The sequence below is a fragment of the Somniosus microcephalus genome, chromosome 3 (assembly GCF_052327205.1).
Source record: "Somniosus microcephalus isolate GS21.2 chromosome 3, FLI_Smic_1.0, whole genome shotgun sequence".
Taxonomy (NCBI): domain Eukaryota; kingdom Metazoa; phylum Chordata; class Chondrichthyes; order Squaliformes; family Somniosidae; genus Somniosus; species Somniosus microcephalus.
In genome coordinates, this window is record NC_140989.1 from 311,633,396 (window position 1) to 311,657,608 (window position 24,213).

A 24,213-nucleotide genomic window follows, 5' to 3' on the forward strand; every position below is an offset into this window, starting at 1 on the left:
GTGAACCTGTGGAATTCTCTACCACAGAAGGCAGTCGAGGCCAATTCATTAAATATATTCAAGAAGGAGTTGGATATATTTCTTAAGGCTAATGGGATCAAGGGATATGGGGAGAAAGCAGGGACAGGGCACTGAATTTGGACGATCAGCCATGATCGCATTGAATGGCGGAGCAGGCTCGAGGGGCTGAATGGCCTACTCCTGCTCCTATCTTCTATGTTTCTATGATTCGCAAATCACATATCTACAATAACAGTCCATGAAGTTGCCTTATATAAGCTAAGAAGGTTTACCCCTTCTGTGCATGCATACTGTTTCAGCATGTGCGTAGAAGAGGTCAGCCATGGTGGCTTAAGGAAAGACTTCAGAGCCCAAAAATCAGCTGTTTACCAGCACAAACAGTGACTGGAAAAGCCAAAATGTCCGCATGAAAAGCAGACAATAACGAGAATGAAAAAACTGGTAGTGAATTCCAGGAAACTGACCAAACATCAATGATGAGACGGTGCTATATGTCCAAGTCAGGATGGTGTGTCACCTGGAGGAGAACTTGGAGATGAACTTGAACCATATTGCTGCTCTGACGATAGCAAAATACTGCAGATGTTGGAAATCCGAATATTGCTGCTCTTGTTGATATAGGTCGCAGGGGAGGATGGTGTTGTTCAAGCTACCTTCATGAGTAAGTGCAGTGCCTCCAGCAGCATGTACATAGTGCAGCCACAGTATGGAGGGCATGGATATGGAATCCAGTGGAGGCGCTGATCAAGTGAACTGCTCGGACCTGGATGGCGTTGGGCTTCAAGTACTACTGTGACTTCACCCATCCAGATGAGTGATGAAGTCGCAACACTCCGGAAGTTCGAAACCTCTGCCCTATTCTTGTAATTATGTTGCTGATATGGCTGGTCCAGTTAAGTTTCTCAATGGTACCAGCAAACCGATGGTTGTGGGGGATTCGGCCATCATGATGCCGTTAAGGGTCAGGGAAGATGGCTGGGTTTTCTCTTGCATGAAATGTTAATTACGTGAAACTTATGCAGCTCAAATATTACCTGCAGCTCGTCAGCCCAAGTTTGGATGTTATTCATGTCCTGCTATAGGCTGCCATGGGATGCTTCATTATCAGAGGAGTGGTGAAAAGAGCTTAACACTATGGAATCAACAACAAACAGCCCCACTCCTGACATGGCAGAGGGAATGCCATCGATGAAATAGGTGAAGATGGCTAGGGTGAAGACAGTTCCCTGAAGAACTCCTGAGGCAATGTCCTGAGTATGTGATAATCGGTCTCATTCTGAATTACCTACACCCAAAGGCAGTATAATTACAGCATTAAGCACATCTCAACAGAACTTCAGTCCAGTTACATGCATTTTCTTTATTATATGCAGTCCCATACTCATAGTCACATCTATAGGCATGATCTACAAGGGCGGAAGGGAATCACAATGCAATAACAGAAGTCATTACAACAACAACTTGCATTTATATAGCGCTTTTAACACAGTAAAACATCCCAGGGCAATTCACAGGAGCATTATCAAACAAAATTTGTCACCGAGCCACAATAGCACAAGTGACCAAAAGTTGTCAATGATGTATGAGTTCATAAAAACTTGGGAGTTGAACTTGGATCATCCCGAGTTGAAATAAAAAGCCAAGCTGAACAAAGAGTGGGGTTAATTCAAAATATTGCATGGAGCCTTATCCATCTTGATTTCTCGTTACAAAAGCAAAATACTGCAGATGCTGGAAATCTGAAATAAAAACAGAAAATGCTGGAAATACTCATAGGTCAGGCAGCATCTGTGGAGAGAGAAACAGAGTTAACGTTTCAAGTCGGTGACTTTTCGTCAGAAATGAAAAAAGTTAGAGATATAACAGGTTTTAAGCAAGTGTAGAGGCAGGGAGAGGGGGAGGGGGAGAAAAGAACATGGTGTGTGATAGGGTGGAAGGCAGGAGTGGTTCAAAGTCAAAAGGGATGATGGAGCGAGACAAACGGAGATGGTAATGGGACAAGTAAAGGGATAAAAGATAGGTCGAGAAGAGGTGTAAATGGGAATAGCAGAATCATCATCAGCTGCCACCCGAAAAAATTGGGGCAGAGGTTATGATCCGAAATGGCGGACTCTTTCCTTCCCTTCCTCGACTTCTCCGTCTTCATTTCTGGGGCTAGGCTATCAACAAACATCCACTATAAGTAATTACAGGCCAGTCAGCCTAACCTCGGTGGTGGGCAACTTGTTGGAAAAAATTCTGAGGGACAGTATTAATCGTCATTTAGAAATTAAACAAGGACAGTCAGCATGGATTAGTTAAGGAAGGTCGTGTCTGACTAACTTGATTGAATTTTGAGAGGCGGTAACAAGGAGGGTTGATGAGGGTAGTGCATTTGATCAGTTCAGTTCAGCTTTATTTGCCATATGTAACCAGTACAATGGAATGCTTGTTCCCCGTAGGGACGTGTCAGCTATACATACAGCGCCGCGTTCAGAGTCAATACAATGGCTTCCCGTGGCAGTGGGAGCACGATGTCCCTCAGCCGCTCCGTCCTCCTCTTCACCACGGCCTCCTCCTCACTGTTGCCAGCTCCACGTGTGGTGGCCTGCTTCTCCCGCTCTGGCCGCCATGACCGGCTCCCCTCCTCCCAGCCGGACTGCGAGTTACCCGCCATGGAGCTGCCGGCCGACGTGCTGCATGTAGTCTACAAGGATTTTAGCAAGGCTTTTGACAAGGTCCCACATGGCAGACTGGTCAGAAAAGTAAAAGCCCATGGGATCCATGGGAAAGTGGCAAGTTGGATCCAAAATTGGCTCAGTGACAGGAAGCAAAGGGTCGACAGATGTTTTTGTGACTGGAAAGTTACTTCCAGTGGGATACCGCAGGGCTCAATACTAGGTTTCTTGCTTTTTGTGATTTAGACTTCAATGTAGGGGGCATGATTAAGAAGTTTGCAGATGATACAAAAATTGGCCGCGTGGTTGATAGTGAGGAAGAAAGCTGTAGACTGCAGGAAGATATCAATGGACTGGTCAGGTGGGCAGAAAAGTGGCAAATGGCATTCAATCTGGAGAAGTGCAAGATAATGCATTTGGGCAGGGCTAACAAGCCAAGGAAATAAACAAAAAATGGTAGGATACTGAGAAGTGTAGAGGAAGAGAGAGACCTTGGAATCCATGTCCACAGATCCCTGAAGGTAGACGGACAGGTAGACTGTCTGTGTGGAGTTTGCACATTCTCCCCGTGTTTGCGTGGGTTTCCTCCGGGTGCTCCGGTTTCCTCCCACAGTCTAAAGATGTGCAGGTTAGGTTGATTGGCTATGATAAATTGACCCTTAGTGTTAGGGGGATTAAATACGTGGGGTTACAGGGATAGGGTGGGATATGTGTTGTGTAGGGGTTATGGGGATCGGGTGGGATATGTGTCGGTGCAGGCTCGATGGGCCGAAATGGCCTCTATCTGCACTGTGGGGTTTCTGTGATTCTGTGATAAGGTGGTTAAGAAGGCATACGGGATACTTTCCTTTATTAGCTGAGGCATAGAATACAAGAGCAGGAAGGTTATGCTTGAACTGTATAAAACACTAGTTAGGTCACAGCTAGAGTACGGTGTATAGTTCTGGTCACCACATTCATTTCAATTCAATTTTATTTGCCATATGTAACCAGTACTAGTACAAGTACAATGGAATGCTTACTCCCCGTAGGGACACGTCAGCTATTCTTAGTGCCGTGACATTACAGGAAAGATGTGATTGCACTGGAGAGGGTACAGAGATTTACAAGGATGTTGCCAGGACTGGAGAATATTAGCTATGAGGAAAGATTGGATTTCCTGGGGTTGTTTTCTTTGGAACAGAGGAGGCCAAGGGGAGACTTGATTGAGGTATATCAAATTTTGAAGGGCCTATAGTGGATAGGAAGGACCTATTTCCCCTAGCAGAGAGGTCAATAATCAGGGGGCATCGATTTAAAGTAATTGGTAGAAGGATATGAGGGGAGTTGAGGAAAACTTTTTTCAGCCAGAGGGTGATGGGGGTCTGGAACTCACTGCCTGACAGGGTGGTAGAGGCAGAAACCCTCATCGCATTTAAAAAGTACTTGGATATGCACTTGAAGTGCCGCAACCTGCAGGGCTACGGACCAAGAGCTGGACAGTGGGGTTAGGCTGGTTAGATCTTTTTGTGCCATAAATTTCTATGATTCTAAGATAAGCCCACCGACTCCCACAGCTACTTGGACTACACTTCCTCCCATCTTGCTTCCTGCAAGGACTCTTAATTCCATTCTCCCAGTTTCTCCGTCTCATCTGTTCTGACAATACCACCTTCCACACCAGTGCTTCCTATATGTCTTCCTTTTTCCTCAACCAAGGATTCCCTTTTACCGTGGTTCACAGGGCCCTCGACCGTGTCTGCTCCATTTCCAGCACTTCTATTCTCACCCCTTCCCCTCCCTCCCAGAATCACGATAGGGTGCCCCTTGTCCTCAGTTTCATCCCACCAGCCTCCACATTCAACAGATTATCCTCTGTGATTCCCACCACCTCCAGCGTGATCCCACCACCAAACACATCTTCCCCACCCCTCCCATTTCAGCATTCCGAAGGGACCGTTCCCTCCGCGACACAGTGGTCCACTCCTCAATCACCCCTCCCCTTCCTATGCAAGTGCAGGAGATGCAACACCTGCCCTTTTACTTCCTCCCTTCTCATTGTCCAGGGCCCCAAACATTCCTTCCAAGTGAAACAGTGATTCACTTGTACTTCTTTCAATTTAGTATACTGTATTCGCTGCTCACGATGCAGTAATAATTTGTTAGAAAAAAGGTGTAGTGCCAGAGGACTGGCAGATAGCTAATGTATAATACCTATACAGGAAACTCTCTGGTGTCCGGCACCGACGGGACCAGGATGGTGCCGGTTGACGGAGAGGGTTATCTACCGAGGCTATTTTTAACAAACAAAAATTAAAAAATATCAGTAAATGTGCAGTATACAGCAATTGGGTACTCACCTACAGAATGTGTTAAATGGATGGTGGAAAATGCTTGATTAAGTACAGTACTGCCAGTTGAGGGTAATCCATAACTCTTTAATGACTTCTGACAACGCCAAGAAGCCGAGTAGTGGCAGTTTGGAGAACTACCCCCACTGACTAACTCGGTCACCGTGGGAGACTCAGACTCGGCAACATTTCCGGTTATTGAGGTGTTGTTTTCGGAGTATGAAATTTGCCGGTTAATAGAGAATTCCGGATATTTAGGTGCCGTTTAAACGAGAGTTTCCTGTATTTAAGAAGGGGGATAGAACATGTCCAGGGAATTATAGACCCGTCAGCTTAACAACGGTGGTAGGAAATCTAATGAAATCCCTACTAAAGGAGAGAATAGAACATCTAGAAATGAAAAGTATAATGATGAACAGTCAGCAGGGATTTCAAAAGAGAAAATCTTGCTTGACCAACCTTATTGAATTTTTTGAAGAGGTAACAGAGAGAGAAGGCAAATGGTAATGCAGTAATTTAATTTATCTAGATTTTCAAAAGGCCTTCAATAAGGTACCCCATAATAAACCAATGAATAAGGTCAGAAAATGCGGAGTCAGGGGACAAGTAGCAGAATGGATTGCTGGCTGGCTTCAAGACAGAAAGCAGAGAGTGGGAGTAAAGGCTAGCTATTCACAGTGGCAGAAGGTGGGTAGTGGCCACAAGGATCAGTGCTGGAACCACTGCTGTTCACAATTTACATTAACGATTTAGAATTTGGAATCAAAAACACAATTTCTAAATTTGCAGATGATACCAAATTGGAGGAGGGGGCGGGGGGGGTGGGGAGTCAATACTGAGGAGGACTGCAAAAAATTACAGGAGAACATTAATAAACTTGCAGAATGGGCAAATGAAGCTCAACACAGACAAATGTGAGATATTACATTTTGGAAGGAATAATAGAGGTCACTTATCACTTGGAGGGTGGGAGTCTAGGTGGGGTAGAGGAACAAAGGGATCTCGGAGTACAAATACACAAAACACTAAAAGTTGCGCCCAAGGTTAGCAAGGCCATTATAAATGCAAACCAAGCACTAGGGTTTATTTCTAGAGGGACAAAATTGAAAAGTAGGGAAGTTATGCTAAACCTGTATCGAACCTTGGTTAGGCCACACTTAAGAGTACTGCATACAGTTCTGGTCGCCATAATATTAAAAGGATGTAGAGGCACTGGAGAAGGTGCAGAGAAGATTTACAAGGATGATAAATACTGTGGCAACAAGAGGTCAGAGGCTAGGTATTCTGTGGTGAGTCTCTCACCTCCGGAGTCCCCAAAACCTTTCTACCATCTACAAGGCACAAGTAAGGAGTGTGATGGAATACTCTCCCCTTGCCTGGATAAGTGCAGCTCCAACACTCAAGAAGCTCGACACCATCCAGGATAAAGCAGCCCGCTCGATTGGCACCCCATCTACCACCTTAAACATTCACTCCCTCCACCACTGGCATACCGTGGTTGCAGCGTGTACCATCTACAAGATGCATGGCAGCAACTCGCCAAGGCTTCTTTGGCAGCACCTCCCAAACCCGCGACCTCTTCCACCTAGAAGGACAAGGGCAGCAGGCACATTGGAACACCACCACCTCCAAGTTAAATACCATTCCAACTTAGAAGTATATCGCCGATCCTTCATAGTCACTGGGTCAAAATCCTGGAACTCCCTACCCAATAGCACTGTGGGAGTACCTTCACCACACGGACTGCAGCGGTTCAAGAAGGTGGCTCACCACCACCTTCGAGGGCAATTAGGGATGGGCAATAAATGCTGGCCTTGCCAGTGATGCCCACATCCCATAAACGAATAAAAAAAAATACCAGGAATGTGAGGGTATACATATCAGGAAAGGATGAACAGGCCGAGTCTCTTTTCTCTTGAAAAAAGACTGAGGAGTGACCTAATAGAGGTCTATAAAATTATGAAAAGGATTTGATCGAGTGGATAGAGAGAATATTTTCACTTGTGGGGAAGAGCAGAACTAGAGGCCAACAATATAAGATCGTCACCAAGAAATCCAATAGGGAATTCAGAAGAAACTTCTTTACCCGAAGAGTTGTGAGAATGTGGAACTCACTACCACAGAGAGTGGTTGAAGCGAATAGTATCGATGCATTTAAGGAGCGGTTAGATAAGCATATGAGGGAGAAGGAAATACAGGAAACTTTTTTTTATCCGGCACCGACGTGGTGCTGGCTGATCAAAAAGTCCGGATTACAGAGAGGTATACTTACCACAGTACGAGAGCCCCGTACACGGCCACAGCTGCAGGGGCCCTGGTTACACGGCACTTGTGCAGGAGTCCCGGTTACACGGCCACAGAGCCAGGAGTCCCCGTTGCATGGCAACAGGTGCAGGAACCCCGGTTACACGGCCACAGATCCAGGAGTCCCCGTTGCACAGCCGCAGGTGCAGGAACCCCAGTTACACGGCCACAGAGCCAGGAGTCCCTGTTGCACGGCCACAAGTGCAGGAACCCCGGTTACACGGCCACAGATCCAGGAACCCCGGTTACATGGCCACTAATATATAGTAAAAAACTTACCTGAACCTACTCCTGAATTTTGCCAGTTAAGAGAGGTTTCCGGATATTTAGGTGCCGGTTAAAAGAGAGTTTCCTGTAGAGGGTTATTCTGATAGGGTTAGATGAGGAAAGACGGGAGGAGGCTCGAGTGGCGCACAGACTGCTTGGGCCGAATGGCCTGTTTCTGTGCCGTATATCCTATGTAATCCGGTACATTGGGGAGACCAAACACAGATTAGGTGACCGCTTTGCGGAACACCTCCATTCAGTCCGCAAGCGTGACCCCCCAGCTTCTGGTCGCCTGTCACTTCAATTCTCCGCTCCACTCCCACTATGACATCTGTCCTCGGCCTCTGACACCGTTCCAACGAAGCTCAACCCAAGCTCGAGGAACAGCACCTCATCCTTCAATTAGGCACTTGACAGCCTTCCAGACTCAACATCGAGTTCAACAATTTCAGATCATAACCTCTGCCCCCATTTTTTTTCCAGATGGCAGCTGATGATGATTCTACCATTCCCAGCTCTTCTAGGCCCATCTTTTGTTCCTTTACTTGTCCCATTACCATCTCCTTTGGGCTCGCACCATCATCCCTTTTGTCTTTTAATCTCTCCTGCCTTCCACCCTATCTCAGACATTCCCTTTGTTCTTTCCTCCTCGCCCCCCTTTCCCAGCCTCTGCACTAGCTTAAAACCTGTTAAACCTGTAACTTTTTTCAGTTCTGACGATAGGTCACCAACTCAAAACATTAACTCTGTTTCTCTCTCCCCAGATGCTGCCTGACTTGCTGAGTATTGCCAGCATTTTTGATTTCTTGTTATTTTAGTACCAGTGTCTGCTGGTACTGTTAATACAGTACATAATTTAGCAATAGTGTATTCAGATGCTCATTTTAACAAGTACAGCAACTTCGAGGATAAAAAGGGATACATCCATTTACACCGTTTTTAAAATGTGAATTGTTCTGAACAACGTGCATTGTACTTGGGAGTTGTTAGAATTGTTGCAGTGAATTATCCAAATTTTTTCCATTAATCATTTGCCAGTATAATTGATTTCAGATATAGACTCCATCAAGCTGCCCCAGAGATATCTGCGCTCCTCTAATTCTGTCCTCTTGAGCATCCCTGATTATAAATCACTCAACCTTTGGTGGTTGTGCCTTCTGTTGCCTAGCCCCTAAGCTCTGGAATCCCCTCCCTAACCCGCTCCACCTCTCTTTCCTCCTTTAAAGACACTCCTTAAAACCTATCACTTTGACCAAGCTTTTGGTCACCTGCCCTAATTTATCCTTATGTGGATTGGTGTCAAATTTGTTGTCTTAAAATACTCCTGTGCAGCGCCTTGGGACGGTTTACTATGTTAAAAGGCACTATATAAATACAAGTTGTTGTTTATCTCCGTCAATTTATCACGGGGACCAGCAACTAGGAGCAAAAGGACAAGAGAAGATGTCAAATGAAAACAACGAGCTTCTCTGTAGGAAACGATTAAACATAAATAAGAATGAAATGGGCTCGACCTGCCCCAGGGCAACTTGTCAGCTGTGGCTCAGTGGTAGCACTCTCACTTCAAGTCAGAAGGTTCTGGGTTCAAGCCCCACTCCAGAGACTTGAGCCAAAATCCAGTGCAGTATTGAGGGAGTGCTGCACTGTTGGAGATGCTGGCTTTCGATGAGAAGTTACACCGAGGCCCCATCTGCCCTCTCAGGTAGGTGGATGTAAAAGATCCCATGGCACCATTCAAAGAAGAGCAAAAGGAGTTCTCCCAGTGTCCTGGCCAACATTTATCCCTCAACCAACACCTAAAAACAGATAAAACAGATTTTTGAAGAAGGGTTTCAACCCAAAACGTCAACTCAAATTTCTCTCCACGGATGTTGCCTGACCTGCTGAGTTTTTCCAGCATTCTCTTTTGTTATTACCTAAAGCAGATGATCTGGTTATTTATCACACTACTGTTTGTGGGAACTTGCTGTGTACAAACTGGCTGCTGCATTTCCTACAACAGTAACTACAATTCAAAAGTACCCCTTTGGCTGTAAAGCACTTTGAGATTCTGAAGTTGTGAAAGGTGCTATATAAAACGCAAGTCTTCTTTATTTCAGACTATAACCTTGGAGTGGGGTATGGGGGGTGGGGGGGGGGGGGGGGGGGGGGGGGGAGAAAACAAGACAGAACCTAAAAGATCAGAAGAGAAATTTCCCAAATATTTTAAAGTTACAGTAGTTAATACAGTTTCTAATTTCAAAGCACTTCATTCTCACTACATTTAGTCCTGATCCACTAAGTTGCAAATTCCATTCCAGTCTGCCAGGTTTTCTGATCAATAGAGCCTCAACTTTACAAATAAAAACCTGAGAGCAAAGCTTCCAAAAATCTCCCCCACACATAGAAGAGATTGCAGAAATAACTACAAAGAAATTCAAAACACCCTGAAAAGTGCATGCCCTGTACAAATTTGGCTAAATGGGGAAGATTTATTGGCCTGGAAATTACAGTGGGTAATAACATCGAAAAAAAGCGTTCGCTGTCATTACCCTTTTGAAACTGACCGCAACTTCAGGATGTAGCGCATGCGCATCCTAACGCGGAAATCCTGAAGTTGTAGTCTGTCATTCACTGCTCTGACACTGGCTATGCTGTGCACGTTCCCCCCCCCCCCCCCGCCCCCGGCATAGCTGGCAATCAGTGTAATCTGTCAAATCATGGAAACTAACAAAAACTTTGGCTCGCCCCGCGGTAATATTGCTGTTAAATTCTCCATTAAAAGTTAGACCCTTTTCGATTAGGTGTAACTGGGGTTTTAAACAGCATATGGTTTGCTAAACCATTTATCCATTTAATAAAAATTAATTTTTTGGGGGAAGTTTGTTCACCTTTATTTCAGGTTTGCCTTTGCTCCATACGTGAGCCCCAATTTTTGTTTTGCTCTCTAACATTTTTTAAAAGTTAGAATCAAAGAAGCTTACTCACTCCCTCACCTCTTTTTCCGGTACATTGATGACTGTATCAGTGCAGTCTCCTGCTCTCGCCCTGAACTAGAAAATTTCATTCACTTTGCTTCCAATTTCCACCCTTCCCTCACCTTCACATGGTCCATCTCCGACTCTTCCCTTCCTCGACTTCTCCGTCTCCACCTCTGAAACATTCAATACAAGCGCACTGACTCCCACAGCTACCTGGACTACACGTCCTCCCACCCTGCCTCCTGTAAGGACTCTATTCCATTCTCCCAGATTCTCCCTCTCCACCGCATCTGCTCTGACGATACCACCTTCCATACCAGTGCTTCCGACATATCTTCCTTCTTGCTCAACCGAGGATTCCCCTCTACTGTGGTTGACACGGCCCTCGACCGTGTCCTTTCAGCATTCCGTAGGGACCGCACCCTCCGAGACACCCTAGTCCACTCCTCTACCACCCCCAGCACCCCTTCCCCCGGCACCTTCCCGTGCAGCAAGCGCAGGAGAAGCAACACATGTCCTTATACCTCCCGCCTTCTCGCTGTCCAGGGCCCCAAACACCCCTTCCAGGTGAAACAGTGATTTCCTTGTACTTCGTCCAATTTAGTATACTGTATTTGCTGCTCACGATGCGGTCTCCTCTACATTGGGGAGGCCAAACGCAGATTGGGTGCCCGCTTTGCGGAACACCTCCATTCAGTCCTTAAGGGGGACCCCGAGCTCCCGGTGGCCTGTCACTTTAATTCACCACTCCATTTCCATTCAGACCTCACTGTCCTCGGCCTCTTGCATTGTTCCACGGAAGCTCAGCGTAAGCTCGAGGAACAGCACCTCATCTTTCAATTAGGCACTCTACAGCCCTCTGGACTCAACAGAGTTCAACAATTTCACACATTTTTAATTTTTTTATCCACGCTTTTGTTTGGCCTTTTTTTCCCCCTCCCACATGTCAGCTGTCCTTCATTCTGCCAGCGCAATTCACACTTCCTTAACCTGTTCCATTACCACCTCCTCTTGCCTTGAATATCTCTTAATGTCTCTCAATCTCTCCTGCTCTCTATCCTATCACTGACCTTCCCTTTTGTTCTTTCATCCCCTCCCCCCTTTTCCCCACCCCTAACTTGCTTTAAAATCTATTCCTTTTCCTGCTTCTTTCCAGTTCTGACAAAAGGTCATCGACCTGAAACGTTCTCTCTCCACGAATGCTGCCCCGGCCTGCTGAGTTTTGCCAGCGTTTTCTGTTGTTATTAAGCTTACTCACTTCCTGGTTCTCGGTCTGTGACAATTCTGCGTTGTGATTGGCTGCTCAGACAGCGTGTTGATGTCACAGCAGCTCGCGTTAGGGATTCCCCATTAACTTGCGTTGATTTCAATCACGCATCAGAAAAGCCAAACTTCTTGCCACAGAGATTACAAGATCTTTGTGGGAAGCTTATTTGGGGCCAGCGGCAAACACCTTTGCTTCGCCACTGACCGCAAATTACGGGCCATTATTTTAGTCGGTTTAAATTTCTCCTCTTCTCTAATAGCATCGCCCGTTTTCACTCACTGTCCCTACAGAAAAGGGGTGAGTCAGAGATCTAACCAGGCCTGCATTTGACATGACTCTTAACAAGGAGCAAATGACAACTGCATTCTACAAATGGCAGTCAAAAACAATGTTCCCTTTCCTTGATATGTTACCTCTCACCAACTCTGGTGGAGTTGAGAGAGATGTAAAGTTATTTGAAAAGCATTTTTTCCAAGAATATTCTTGTAGAAATATGAAGGTTGCATTAAATAGGACAGGCAGAAAACAGGAAACAATGGTTTATAGAGCAATGATGCATCACTGAGCCCCAAAGACATAACAACTCTGCTGTCTCTCACAAAAAGTTCCTTCATACCTATTCAACCTATCTACTTCTTTCTTGATGATTTCAATCTACAATCAACTTCAGACTATTTCTCTTTCAACCTTGTTGGTGACCTGCACTATGAATCTGGCTGTCCAATCATAAACAGGACCTCAAGAGTCCTGCAGACTTGTCTGATTCAGTTATCAGATTACTCAGACTACCAAGGCGGATTGATTAATTATCAATCTTCCACTGCCAGGCATGTCATCTTGGAGCTAACTCAACTGCAAAGAGATCTAACTACCCACCCCAACCCACAAACACACACACATAAATATAGTCACGGGTTGATGATTAAAACAACTGACCAAGCTGCTTACAGGACAGTTAAAGGGAATAATTTCAGGAGCTGGAACCAGACAGACATTCAGGCCATTTGAGGGGCAGAACTGGAAATATTCCCATAATAAACTAGCACCAAAATTCAGGCAGCATAAGTGGCAATTTAGCAAAAGAATGCTTTCAGGAGTTGGAACCTGACAATCAGGCTGCTCAGGGGTGGGGATAGGAAAAAGGAATACCTGGCTTCTGTACATAATTACCATACTCAATTCTTCCACTAATTATATACTAAAGATTACAAGCTTTAAAATATAATGGCCCTGAATTCACGGTCGGTATGACAGCGTACTTCCTGACTTCACATCGCTTTGGCTACACTTTTCACCTACCCATTCAAATCAACGTGCTGGCGAAAGGTTGGGCTAATTGCCCACCTACTGCACATTAATAACCATGATAACTTATACAGCTGGTGCAAACAGGCGCAGGAGCCTGTTGCACAGCGTAAGGTGGGGGGAAATGAAAAAAATTGTATTAATTTTGAGCTAGGTTTATGCTACAGCTCATAAGAAGCATCCTAATCGAGTTTCATGGTTTTAAGGACACCGTCAGCAAAGGGTATCTCAAGACTTTTCAGTGTTTGATCAAATTAGATTAGCGTTGAAATCTTGGCTTGTGCATTAAATATTACAATCGTAATTTATTAATAAATAGCATTTCTGGCTGCTAAATTATTTAAAATGAGTTGTGGGCAAATCAGCAATCTCCTCTGTTTCCTGACTGGCGAAGAGTCAGGCAGTGAAAGGAGCACCGCCCCATATGATCCCAGGTGTGCCTATGCACAACGGTGTGGCCCTGGGATCCGTGGGCCACTACGCTGCGCACAACTCCGCAGCTTTTGGAAAGCAAGTTCTCACTTGGGGCTTCGCATGAGCCAAGTGCGGATCTTGTGCGGATGTTGGTGACGTACTCTTTAGCTACGCTGGCGACCGTAATTTCAGGGCCATTGTTCTACATACCAATTTTAAAGAAATGTTATTACAGAACTCATTTTAATACCCTCTTGTATTTAGCTTAAATTTACTGTGTACTAGATTGACTGCTCTGAAACGCTATCACTACATTCTGGCTGATTTGTTTTGAAGCAAAAGCGGAGTTTGAATATGCTTTATATCCACTGGAATTATCAAGCACACGCTCAAAAGACACAAGGTAGTCATTTGGAGTTGCTCACAAGCCACATCATTATAAAATAAAGAATGGCTGACAAAAGCAAGAGGCACATTGCAGGAGAGCACTTTCTTTACTCTCCCTTTACTTGCCAGTCTTCTCCCCCTTTTGGGATAAGATTCTGCAGGGATCAGGCACCCTCCCATACATGTTTTTTTTTTAATTCGCTTATGGGATCTGGGCGTCGCTGGCAAGGCCAGCATTTATTGCCCATCCCTAGTTGCCCTCGAGAAGGTGGTGGTGAGCCACCTTCTTGAACTGCTGCAATCAGTGTGGTGAAGGTACTCCCACAATGCTGTTAGGTCGGGAGCTCCAGGACTTTGACCCAGCGACAATGAAGGTTCGGCGATATACTTCTAAGTCAGGATGGTGTGTGACTTGGAGGGGAACTTGGAGGTGGTGGTGTTCCCATGCGCCCACTGCCCTTGTCCTTGTCCTTCTAGGTGGAAGAGGTCACGGGTTTGGGAGGTGCTGCCAAAGAAGCCTTGGCAAGTTGCTGCAGTGCATCTTGTACATGGTACACACTGCAGCCACAGTACGCCGGTGGTGGAAGAAGTGAATATTTAAGGTGGTGGATGGGGTGCCAATCAAACGGGCTGCTTTGTCCTGGATGGTGTCAAGCTTCTTGTTGTGTTGTTGCAGCTGCACTCATCCAGGCAAGTGGAGAGTATTCCATCACACTCCTTACTTGAGCCTTGTAGATGGTGGAAAGGCTTTGGGGAGTCAGGAGATGAGACACTCGCCGCGGAATAGCTAGCCTCTGACCTGCTCTTGCTGCCACAGTATTTATGTGGCTGGTCCAGTTAAGTTTCTGGCCAATGGTGACCCCCAGGATGTTGATGGTGGGTGTTTCAGTGGTGGTAATGCCGTTGAGTGTCATGGGGAGGTGGTTAGATTCTCGCTTGTTGGAGATAGTCATTGCCTGGCAACTTCTGTGGCACGAATGTTACCTGCCCCTCATCAGCCCAAGCCTGAACGTCGTTCAGGTCTTGTTGCATGCGAGCATGGACTGCTTCATTATCAGAGGAGTTGTGATTATTCATATGCAAGTCTTGACAGGGAGTGCCTGCAAACACAACTCAAGAGACCATCAGTGAAGTCCAATCCTATCCTTACCCAACCTCCACACAGTTTCAACTTGGGATCATTACTGATCAGCAGCAGGACCCCCTAGCCAATTTTCCCCTTCCCTAATGCAGAAGTATTGAAGCGAATTGTATTTCATCTACCAACACCCTGGCTGAGAGCAGCTAACTGAGCCCACAACAGGACGTGAACCTGGCCACCTTGTTCTATGGCTTAGGCACTCACTGGATAAACATATTGTGACACCAGTCTGAGCTGTGACACCCATTATGATTGAATGCAGGTACAGCAGGTGATCAGGAAGGCCAATGGAATCTTGGCTTTTATTGCAAGGGGGATGGAGTATAAAAGCAGGGAAGTCTTGCTTCAGTTATACAGAGTACTGGTGAGGCCACACCTGGAATACTGCGTACAGTTTTGGTTTCCATATTTAAGAAAAGATATACTTGCTCTCGAGGCAGTTCAGAGAAGGTTCACTCAGTTGATTCCGGAGATGAGGGGGTTGACTTATGAGGAAAGGTTGAGTAAGTTGGGCCTCTACTCATTGGAATTCAGAAGAATGAGATGCGATCTTATCGAAACATATAAGATTGTGAGGGGGCTTGATCGGGTGGATGCGGTGAGGATGTTTCCACTGATGGGTGAGACTAGAACTAGGGGGCATAATCTTAGAATAAGGGGCTGCCCTTTCAAAACTGAGATGAGGAGAAACTTCTTCACTCAGAGGGTAGTAAATCTATGGAATTTGCTACCTCAGAGCTGTGGAAGCTGCGACATTAAATAAATTTAAAACTGAGATAGACAGTTTCCTAGCAGATAAGGGAATTAGGGGTTACGGGGAGCAGGCAGGGAAGTGGACGTGAGTCTAGGTTCGGATCAGCTATGATCCTATTGAATGGCGGAGCAGGCCCGAGGGGCCGTATGGCCTACTCTTGCTCCTACTTCTTATGTTCTTATGAATAGCCTAACACCACTTGGTTGTCGGAGCGCTCATAAGAAGAACAGCTGCTGGGACAAGGTGCTGGGGTAGCCCATGGAACTGTATCCAGGACGTCATCATCAATAAAGGATTAAAGTGGAGAGAAGTTTACCCTTCCATGCGAGCAAATAGTCCCGAATTACATTTACCTACCCCATTCCCATATCCCTTCAACTCCTTTTCCTTCATCCACCTATTCAATCTAATCTTGAATGTTGACAATTTCTGCCTCAACCACTACTCTGTCCCACCTCTTCATAATTTTAAACACTTCTATCTTGTCATCATTTGCGTCATTTTAACAAAATGCCTCAATTGTTCACGTCCTTCTTCATGTTTATATTTTCCTCATACCAGGCAGTATCCTAATAAAAAAGCAAAATACTGGAAATCTGAACTAGTAACAGAAAATGTTGGAAATACACAGCAGGTCAGGCAGCATCTGTGGAGAGAGAAACAGAGTTAACATTTCAGGTCGACGACCCTTCGTCAGAACTATTGTAACGAAAGGTCATCAACCTGAAACGTTAACTCTGTTTCTCTCTCTCCACAGATGCTGCCTGAACTGCTGAGTATTTCCAGTATTTTCTGTTTTTATTTCATTATCCTAATAAATCTTTGTTGTACCCCCCTCTCCAGCCTCAATAACCGTCCTGTAATGTGGAGCCCAAAACTGCAGTTTTTGGAGATCCAATTAAGATTTTACACAAGCTCATCATTAACTCTTGGCTTTTATATTCATCTCCCCACCCCACCCCTCGCTCCCTGTCTGTGCCCCTCTCTGTCCCACTTCATCTCCTTCACTCCTCTGTCTCACAAGAGAGAGGCAGGCCAATCAATAGCAGAAACATAGCAGCATAGAAAATTATGGTTTTAATGCAAGCACAAATCCAGCCAAGATAAATTCAATTTCTAATTCAAGGATCTTAGCCTCCTTCAGATAGTGTTAGGTGTGCATTTGCTTCACTGAACTCCATCCGACACTTCATTTGAATAGCTCACAAACAGCGCAGCACCAGATATATTAACAGAAAAGTCTCCCAATCATAGCTAAACTGTAGTCAATTCTTTTTTAATATTTAAATAAAACCAGCAAATCTCTGACCTCTAAATATTTAATGTTGGGAAATTCCTGAACACTATTCAGGAAACACTGCAGTGCTTGAAAGTTCAATGCACTGAAAGCACACTGGATCAATTCCGTACCGGATAACACATGCTGACAGTCCACTTCTCAATAGTTTGAACAGTTTAAATAATAGCGCAATCACCAGAAATGAATTTCTCCTGAAGGTTCACAACCAGTTACAGTCTACTCCTGATAATTCAAAGATGTTTCTTGTGCTAAAAAATTATCCAGCAATTTGAATTAAACAGCATAAATAGCACAGGAAAGCAAAAATTTTGTACTAACCAAAGTGAATCATCAGGTTTTTGAATTAAGCGACTTTGAACTAAGAGAAGGATTAGACTGCATTTGCTATGTTATACAACTTTATTTCTTATAAAGACAAATGAAAGGTGCAGTCGAGGCACTGTGACAGATGAAATGGTAAAATGAATAGGTATGTACAGCTGAAAGGTTTATGACTGTTAACTGTACCACTTACAACAGTGTTGTCCAATAGAAAAATTGCTGACTAGCCAAAGGCATGGCTGCAGCGACACTGTTTTACCCATATAAATTAATTTTAGTGGAAAATGCTTTAGATACAATACAGGTAAATGTACTTCACGCGCACATTTACTGAAACAACTGCCATCATTCAGTGCGAAACTTTGCAGTCTTTCTCTTTCACCAATGTTTGGAATTTTGGCATGAATTTATCAGACGCAGCACATCTTAGGCAGTTACTGGGTTTTCGTCCAGCAGTTGCAAGTGATACTTTGACTTCACACAGATTGCTGAGAATACTGATTCACACGATGAGACGTGCCAGACCTGTCCCTGCTCTCCACTGCTTGCCCGTCGCTCTGTTGGAACTGCTTCTTGTTGACTCTTAACCTATGCTAGTCGCCTCAACTACATGTAGTAGTGAGTTTCACATTCTAACCACTCTCTGCGTAAAAGAAGTTTCTCCTGAATTCCCTATTGGATTTATTCATAGAAGTTTATGGCACAAAAGAAGGCCATTTGGCCTATCAGGTCCATGCCTAAAAGGGTGGTAGAGGCAGAACGCTCATTGCATTTAAAAAGAACTTGGATATGCAACTGAAGTGCCGTAAACTGCAAAGCTACGGACCAAGAGCTGGAAAGTGGGATTGGGCTGGGCGGCTCTTTTTCGGACAACACAGACACAATGGGCCGAGTGGCCTACTTCTTGAAGAATAAATATCATGGGATCAATCAACCTTATTCAACAATATCAACTTGTATTTATGCAATTGCCCTTCCCAAGCCCTGAATGTGCATCTTTCTCCAGTTTCTCTTCCCTCATGCCCTCTCAGAGCTCATTTTGTCCATGAGACCCACCTCCTGCTCCCTCAACCCTATTTCCACTAAACTGCTGACCACTCAACTTCCCTTCCTGCCACCCATGTTAGCGAATATTGTTAATAGTTCCCTCGCCTCTGGTACTGTCCCTCTCCCTATCAAATCTGTCGTCATCACCCCACTCCTCAAAAAAAAAAAACACCCTTGACCACTCTGTCCTTGCAAACTACCATCCACCTCCGACCTCCCTTTCCTCTCCAAAGTCCTTAAACCTGTTGTCACCTCCCAATCTATGCCCATCTTTCCTAACTACGTTTGAACTTTGAACCTCTCCAATCAGGTTTCCACCCCGCCACAGCACTGAAAATGATATCCTATGTGATTGTGACCATGGCACACTATCCCTCCTCGAACTGTCTGTAATCTCATCATCCTCCTCCAATGCCTCTCCTCCGTTGTCCAGCTGAGTGGAACTGCTCTCTCCTTGTCCCACTCTTACCTATCCAGTCCTAACCAGAGAATCTCCTGCAATGGCTTCTCTTTCCACTCCATTATCTACCAAGGATCTATCCTTGGCCCCTCCTATTTCTCATCTACCTGCTGCGACTTGGCAACAGCAGCCAAAGACATATCAGGTTCCACATGTACGCTGACAACACCCAGCTCTACCATACCACCATCTCTTTCGGCTCCTGCACAGCCTTGTGTTGTCAGACTGTTTGTCCTACATCCAGTCCTGGATGAACAGCAATTTCCTCAAATTAAACATTGGGAAGACTGAAGCCATTGTCTTTCGTCCCCAATACAAACGCTGTTCCTCAGTTACCGATTCCAATCCCCTCCCTGGCCACCCTCTCAGGCGGAGCCAGACTGTTTCCAACCTCAGCGTCCTATTTGACCCTGAGCTGATCTTCTGACCCTATATCCTCTCCATTACAAAAGCCGCCAATTTCCACCTCTGTAGCATTGCCTATTCGTCCTTGTCTCACCTTATCTGCAACCGAACGCCTAATCCCCACTTTTTTTTACCTCCAGAATCTACTCTTCCAATGCACTCCTGGCCAGCCCCTCATCTTCCACTGTCCATAAATGGAGCTCATCCAAAACTCTACTGCCTGCATCCTAACCCGTACCGTCCCATTCATCCATCACCCCCGTGATCACTGACCTACATTGGCTTCTGAGCCACCAATGCCTCGATTTTAAAATTCTCATCCGCATGTTCTAATCCTTCCATGACCTCGCTGCTCCCTATTTCTGTAACCTTATCCAAAATATATCTGTAATTATTACAATTTAACCAAAGACTGACAACCATCTCCTACTTTTGTACTTCAGCTCCAGAACGTACAGCACAGATTACCTGCTAAGAGTTCCTAGCTGATGGTAAATTTGTTTCATTACTTAATTTGGCGTTTATTCACATTTCAAGATTACCGATTGCAAACCTTTGCGTAGGAAAATTCTCAGGAGCTGCTACAAAGTTATATTAAACAGGTAATTTTTAATATATGGACAAGGCCCAATTTATTTAGAAACAAACAGAAACTGCTGGAAAGACTCTGGTGAGGACAAGGGGACCATACTACTTTCATGTAAATCTGCATTGTTTTCTGACATTACAGTGTGTGCTCCAGATGGTGACACTTCTGTGCATCATTGAGTGAATAAGAGTGGGAAAGCATAGATACAGATAGAAATATTTCTCCCATGTACAAATAATACCACAAGATCAACTAGGGGAAATCTATGAATAACAACTGTAATAGAATATTTGGCTATTTTCTGTTGAGAATCACTAAATCAGTTAGGATTAACTCATTTCTTAAGATCTGTGGATAAGATTTTGAGGGATGAGTTAACAGATGATTTGACAATAAAGACTATAGGGAAACACTTGTCCCTGTAATGACACTGTCCCAGCCACCTTGCTAACCGAGATACCAGCAGTCAATCTGCATTTAAGGCAGAAGATTGCACAGTTTGCTGAATACTGAGTCAAGGCTACATAGCAACATACTATACAGCAAGGATCTGGCCAGCAACTTTTGCCTACAAGAATGAGTTGTTAGTGCAGGCTTAATAGATGCACATTATAGGAGGTTTAGATGAGTGAAATCACAAAAAAAGGCAAAAGCACATTCTTATATAATGGAACACTGCTTGCCTACTCTTTCACATTACAATCCTACTGCATCACAATTTTATACCTAAAACTGTAAGTACCGACAGCAGATGGGTACTTACAATCTGACGTAATGGTCTCAGATGAATAATGCTGATATTTAATAATCACAGTTGAGTTTTAAAAGAGGTGATCAGTCTAGAAAACATAATGATGCTCTTCCTGTCAGGTTACATTAGGACCACTACTTGCTCTAATGCAGTGAAACACTGGAATAAGCATAATGCAGGCTCAAAAGACAAAGGTGGCAATTTTGGCAACAGTAACAGAAGATTCAAACTAAACAGTAAAAAGCCCAAAAAAGGTGTACAGAACAAAATGTTACAGTAACTGCTTGACCAATTCAGTTGGAAATGAACTCTATTTGATGGCTATGTAAACCCCTTCAATTTTCACAAAGTCCTCTTCTCACAATTTACAATCTTGTAAACTCACACCTAGAAAGCATGTGTGGCATATGCAGGATTCAGGATCGTTTTGGTCAATACACTAATATATAGGTCACAAGTGCAACAAAAAAAAGGTGGTCATTTTATATGTATTAATAAAAGAAAATGCCTTAAAGTACCTTAACTGACACCAGAACCAGAATATCTGCAACTCCTGAATGTCTTTACCAATCACACATTTAAAACAGAAAGAAATACACGGTTCTGATCAGCAGTCTGAACGTTACATTCTGACTCCACCCTATGTTCAATTAACAGCAATTAAACTTTGTGACCCTAAAGGAACACAACACAACAACGTACATAGGAGCAGTATATCATGTAATGCACAATGTAAAGTATAGCACTTAACTTAGTGCGAGTAACATTTCAGGCAATCTGTTCCCAAAGCACTGCGCACCAGAAAACACTTTCTTTTAGGACAGAAGCATTACACTATGTAATGTACTACTTGTATGGAAAAAAGGGTGGGCAGGAAGCTCTGTGCATATGTAATGAGAAAATAGCGAAGAGAAAAAAAAATCACTGTAATTGGAGATCAGATTTATTTAGAATCACCCGCGACAGAAGAAAATTTAAAAGGGATTAAATTATATGCGAACATATGCCGTTTCCCCTAAACTGGAGAGATTTATTTACAAGTGTAAGTGCCACAAGAAGTTGCTTCAGTGTAACATGTTCCTGCCACAATTTAAATCCTGCTCGCTTCACCCTCTCAGTCGCAATGAAGTAACCTCCTCTCCCAACCCATCCGCAGCTGTGGCCCAGCCAAGCTGTGGGCCGAGCGCTGAGGCCCAGGAGGCCGCGATACGTAGGCCCAGCAATACCCAGGCTAAAACCGCAACAACTCCCCCAAACTTCGCCCACAGGTTGGTTTCCTTTTCTCCGGTTGTTGCTGCCGCACAGGCCCAATGCAACGCCAACTTTACAGACTAAAATTCAATTCCTCTCAAGAGCCGGAGCCACATTTCTTCAGCGCTCATTTATTTTTTCAGATATACATCGTCCGAAACGCTACAACAGTCCTAATCATTGCAACCAGAACACCCTGCTTTTACCTGAGTGAGTGTGAACTGCCCCGCCATGCCGTTTCCTTCACTTTAGCCCATCATGCACTGAAGAAAGTTCGTGAACTTTAGGACCACAAATAAAACCTGGCACTGGATTTTTCCAGATGGAATAAACTTCCTGCAGGAATTTATCCCAGTGCAGTTTGCTGACAACTGCATAAAGAAAAGCTGTTTCTCACCCACCCCCCGCTCCAGTTCTCTCTTGTGCCAGCTTGACAATGGCAGCACTCTGACCTCTGAGTCAGAAGGTTGTGGGTTCAAGTCCCACTCCCGAATTTGATCATATCCTCTAGGCTGACAGTTCAGTGAAGTACTGAGAGTGCTGCTTTGTTGGAGGCGTTGTCTTTTGGATGAGTTGTTGCACCAAGGCTTGTTCAGGTGGATGTAAGAAAGCCCATGCCAGTATTTGAAGAAGAGCAGGCAAGTTCATCTGATGACATTTATCTCTCAGCCAGTATCACCAAAAGAGATTAATTCGTTATTTATCTCTGCTGTTTATGCAACCTTGCTGCCACATTTCTCTGCACAACAGAAATTAAATGTCAAAAGCTGTGAGACACTGAGATGTCCTGAGGATGTGGAAAGTGCTACATAAATGCTAGTTCTTTCTTTCCTCTCCTGAACATAACTGCCAACCTACCAAACTCAGAATAGCTAACGCAGCACCAAAAAAGCTAACTTGTAAGTGAAAAACAGCCATGAATAAATGCTATAAGAAAATGATTGCATAAGCTGGAAATCTGAAATAAAAACAGAAAATGCTGGAAATACACAGCAGGTCGGGCAGCATCTGTGGAGAGAGAAACAGAGTTAACATTTCAGGTCGATGACCATTCATCATGATTAAAGCCCTATGACCAAGGCAACTGCTTCAAGCTGACTAAATAAATTTAATTCTTTTTTATTACATTGGATATCAGGATTTTTATTCATGTTTTGAAATAACATTCTGCAACTCAGCTTGTTTTATTGTGTAAAAATTGAATCCCAATGGCTACATGTATGAAATCTGAAAGGAAGTAGTTATGAACTAGTAATTGTAATCTATTATCACATGGTTGGTTACATGGTTTAGTATGAGCATGCTCAGTTCGCTCTGGCCTAGTAAAGCAGGCACTTCATTTGTTCTACCCACATATATTACAATAATGACTTAAACTACAGCTATACCCAGCTAGCTGTATTACAAGGGAAAACTAAAAAAGTACACAAAAGTACAATTTTGGAGAAAAAAAGTGATAGTGCAAAATCTACCTCCTTGGAGAGAAGGGACATATTTCTCCAACCCCCCCACCCCTCACCCCTCCAGAAAATTTAGATTTTTTTTACACTATTTGGTGCATATTGAATTGTACAGTGATTCAACATTTTAAGTCAGAAATAATTTACTTTGGAATGGTTTTATATACATTTAAAAAATAGTAAAATAAAAGCAGATGTTATGAGTCACAATTCATTCCTGATTGTGTTTAAAAAAAAAACATATAATGATTGGCCCGGAATTTGCAGTGGGTAATAACAGCAAACGATCAGTGTTCGCTGTTATTACCTCTTTAAAACTGACCGCTTGCACATCCTAACGCAGAAACCCTGCAGTTGCAGTCAGTCATTCACTGCTCTGACACTGGCTGTGCTGTGGCCCCCCACCACCCCCTCCCCCCAGAAATCAGTGTAATCAGTGAAACTGATGAAAACTGTGGTAATATCACGGTCAAATACCCCATTAAAAGTTAGACCTTGTTGGATTAGGCATAACTGGGGTTTTCATGGAATCATAGAAAATTACAGCACAGAAGGAGGCCATTCGGCCCACTGTGTCCCAACTCGCACCAAGTCCCATTCACCCTGTGCTTGCTGACCTACATTGGCTCCCGGTTAAGCAACGCCTCGATTTCAAAATTCTCATCCTTGTTTTCAAATCCCTCCATGGCCTCGCCCCTCCCTATCTCTGTAATCAACTCCAGCTCCACAAACTGTAATGATCAGTAACATGTCATTCTAGAATGGTACACTAGGTGGAGCTGTATGTATATAAGAGTGGGGCTACCCACGATGCACTAGGCT

At 44.2% G+C, this 24,213-nt stretch overlaps 1 protein-coding gene across 6 annotated transcripts in view; it reads right to left on the minus strand.

The window, feature by feature from the left end:
- Positions 1-22,360, minus strand: part of eps15 (epidermal growth factor receptor pathway substrate 15) — a 176,742-nt gene extending 154,382 nt beyond the window's left edge. For 2 of the 6 annotated variants that reach the window (XM_085982911.1, XM_085982909.1), the window contains exon 1: positions 22,138-22,351. In XM_085982911.1, coding sequence (XP_085839037.1) covers positions 22,138-22,164 — 27 coding nt within the window. In that variant the 5' untranslated portion in view covers positions 22,165-22,351. Of the gene's footprint in view, positions 1-22,137 lie in introns of all 6 variants that reach the window. The other 4 variants (XM_085982912.1, XM_085982910.1, XM_085982913.1 and 1 more) reach the window with 3 other exon arrangements.
- Positions 22,361-24,213: the final 1,853 nt, after the last annotated feature.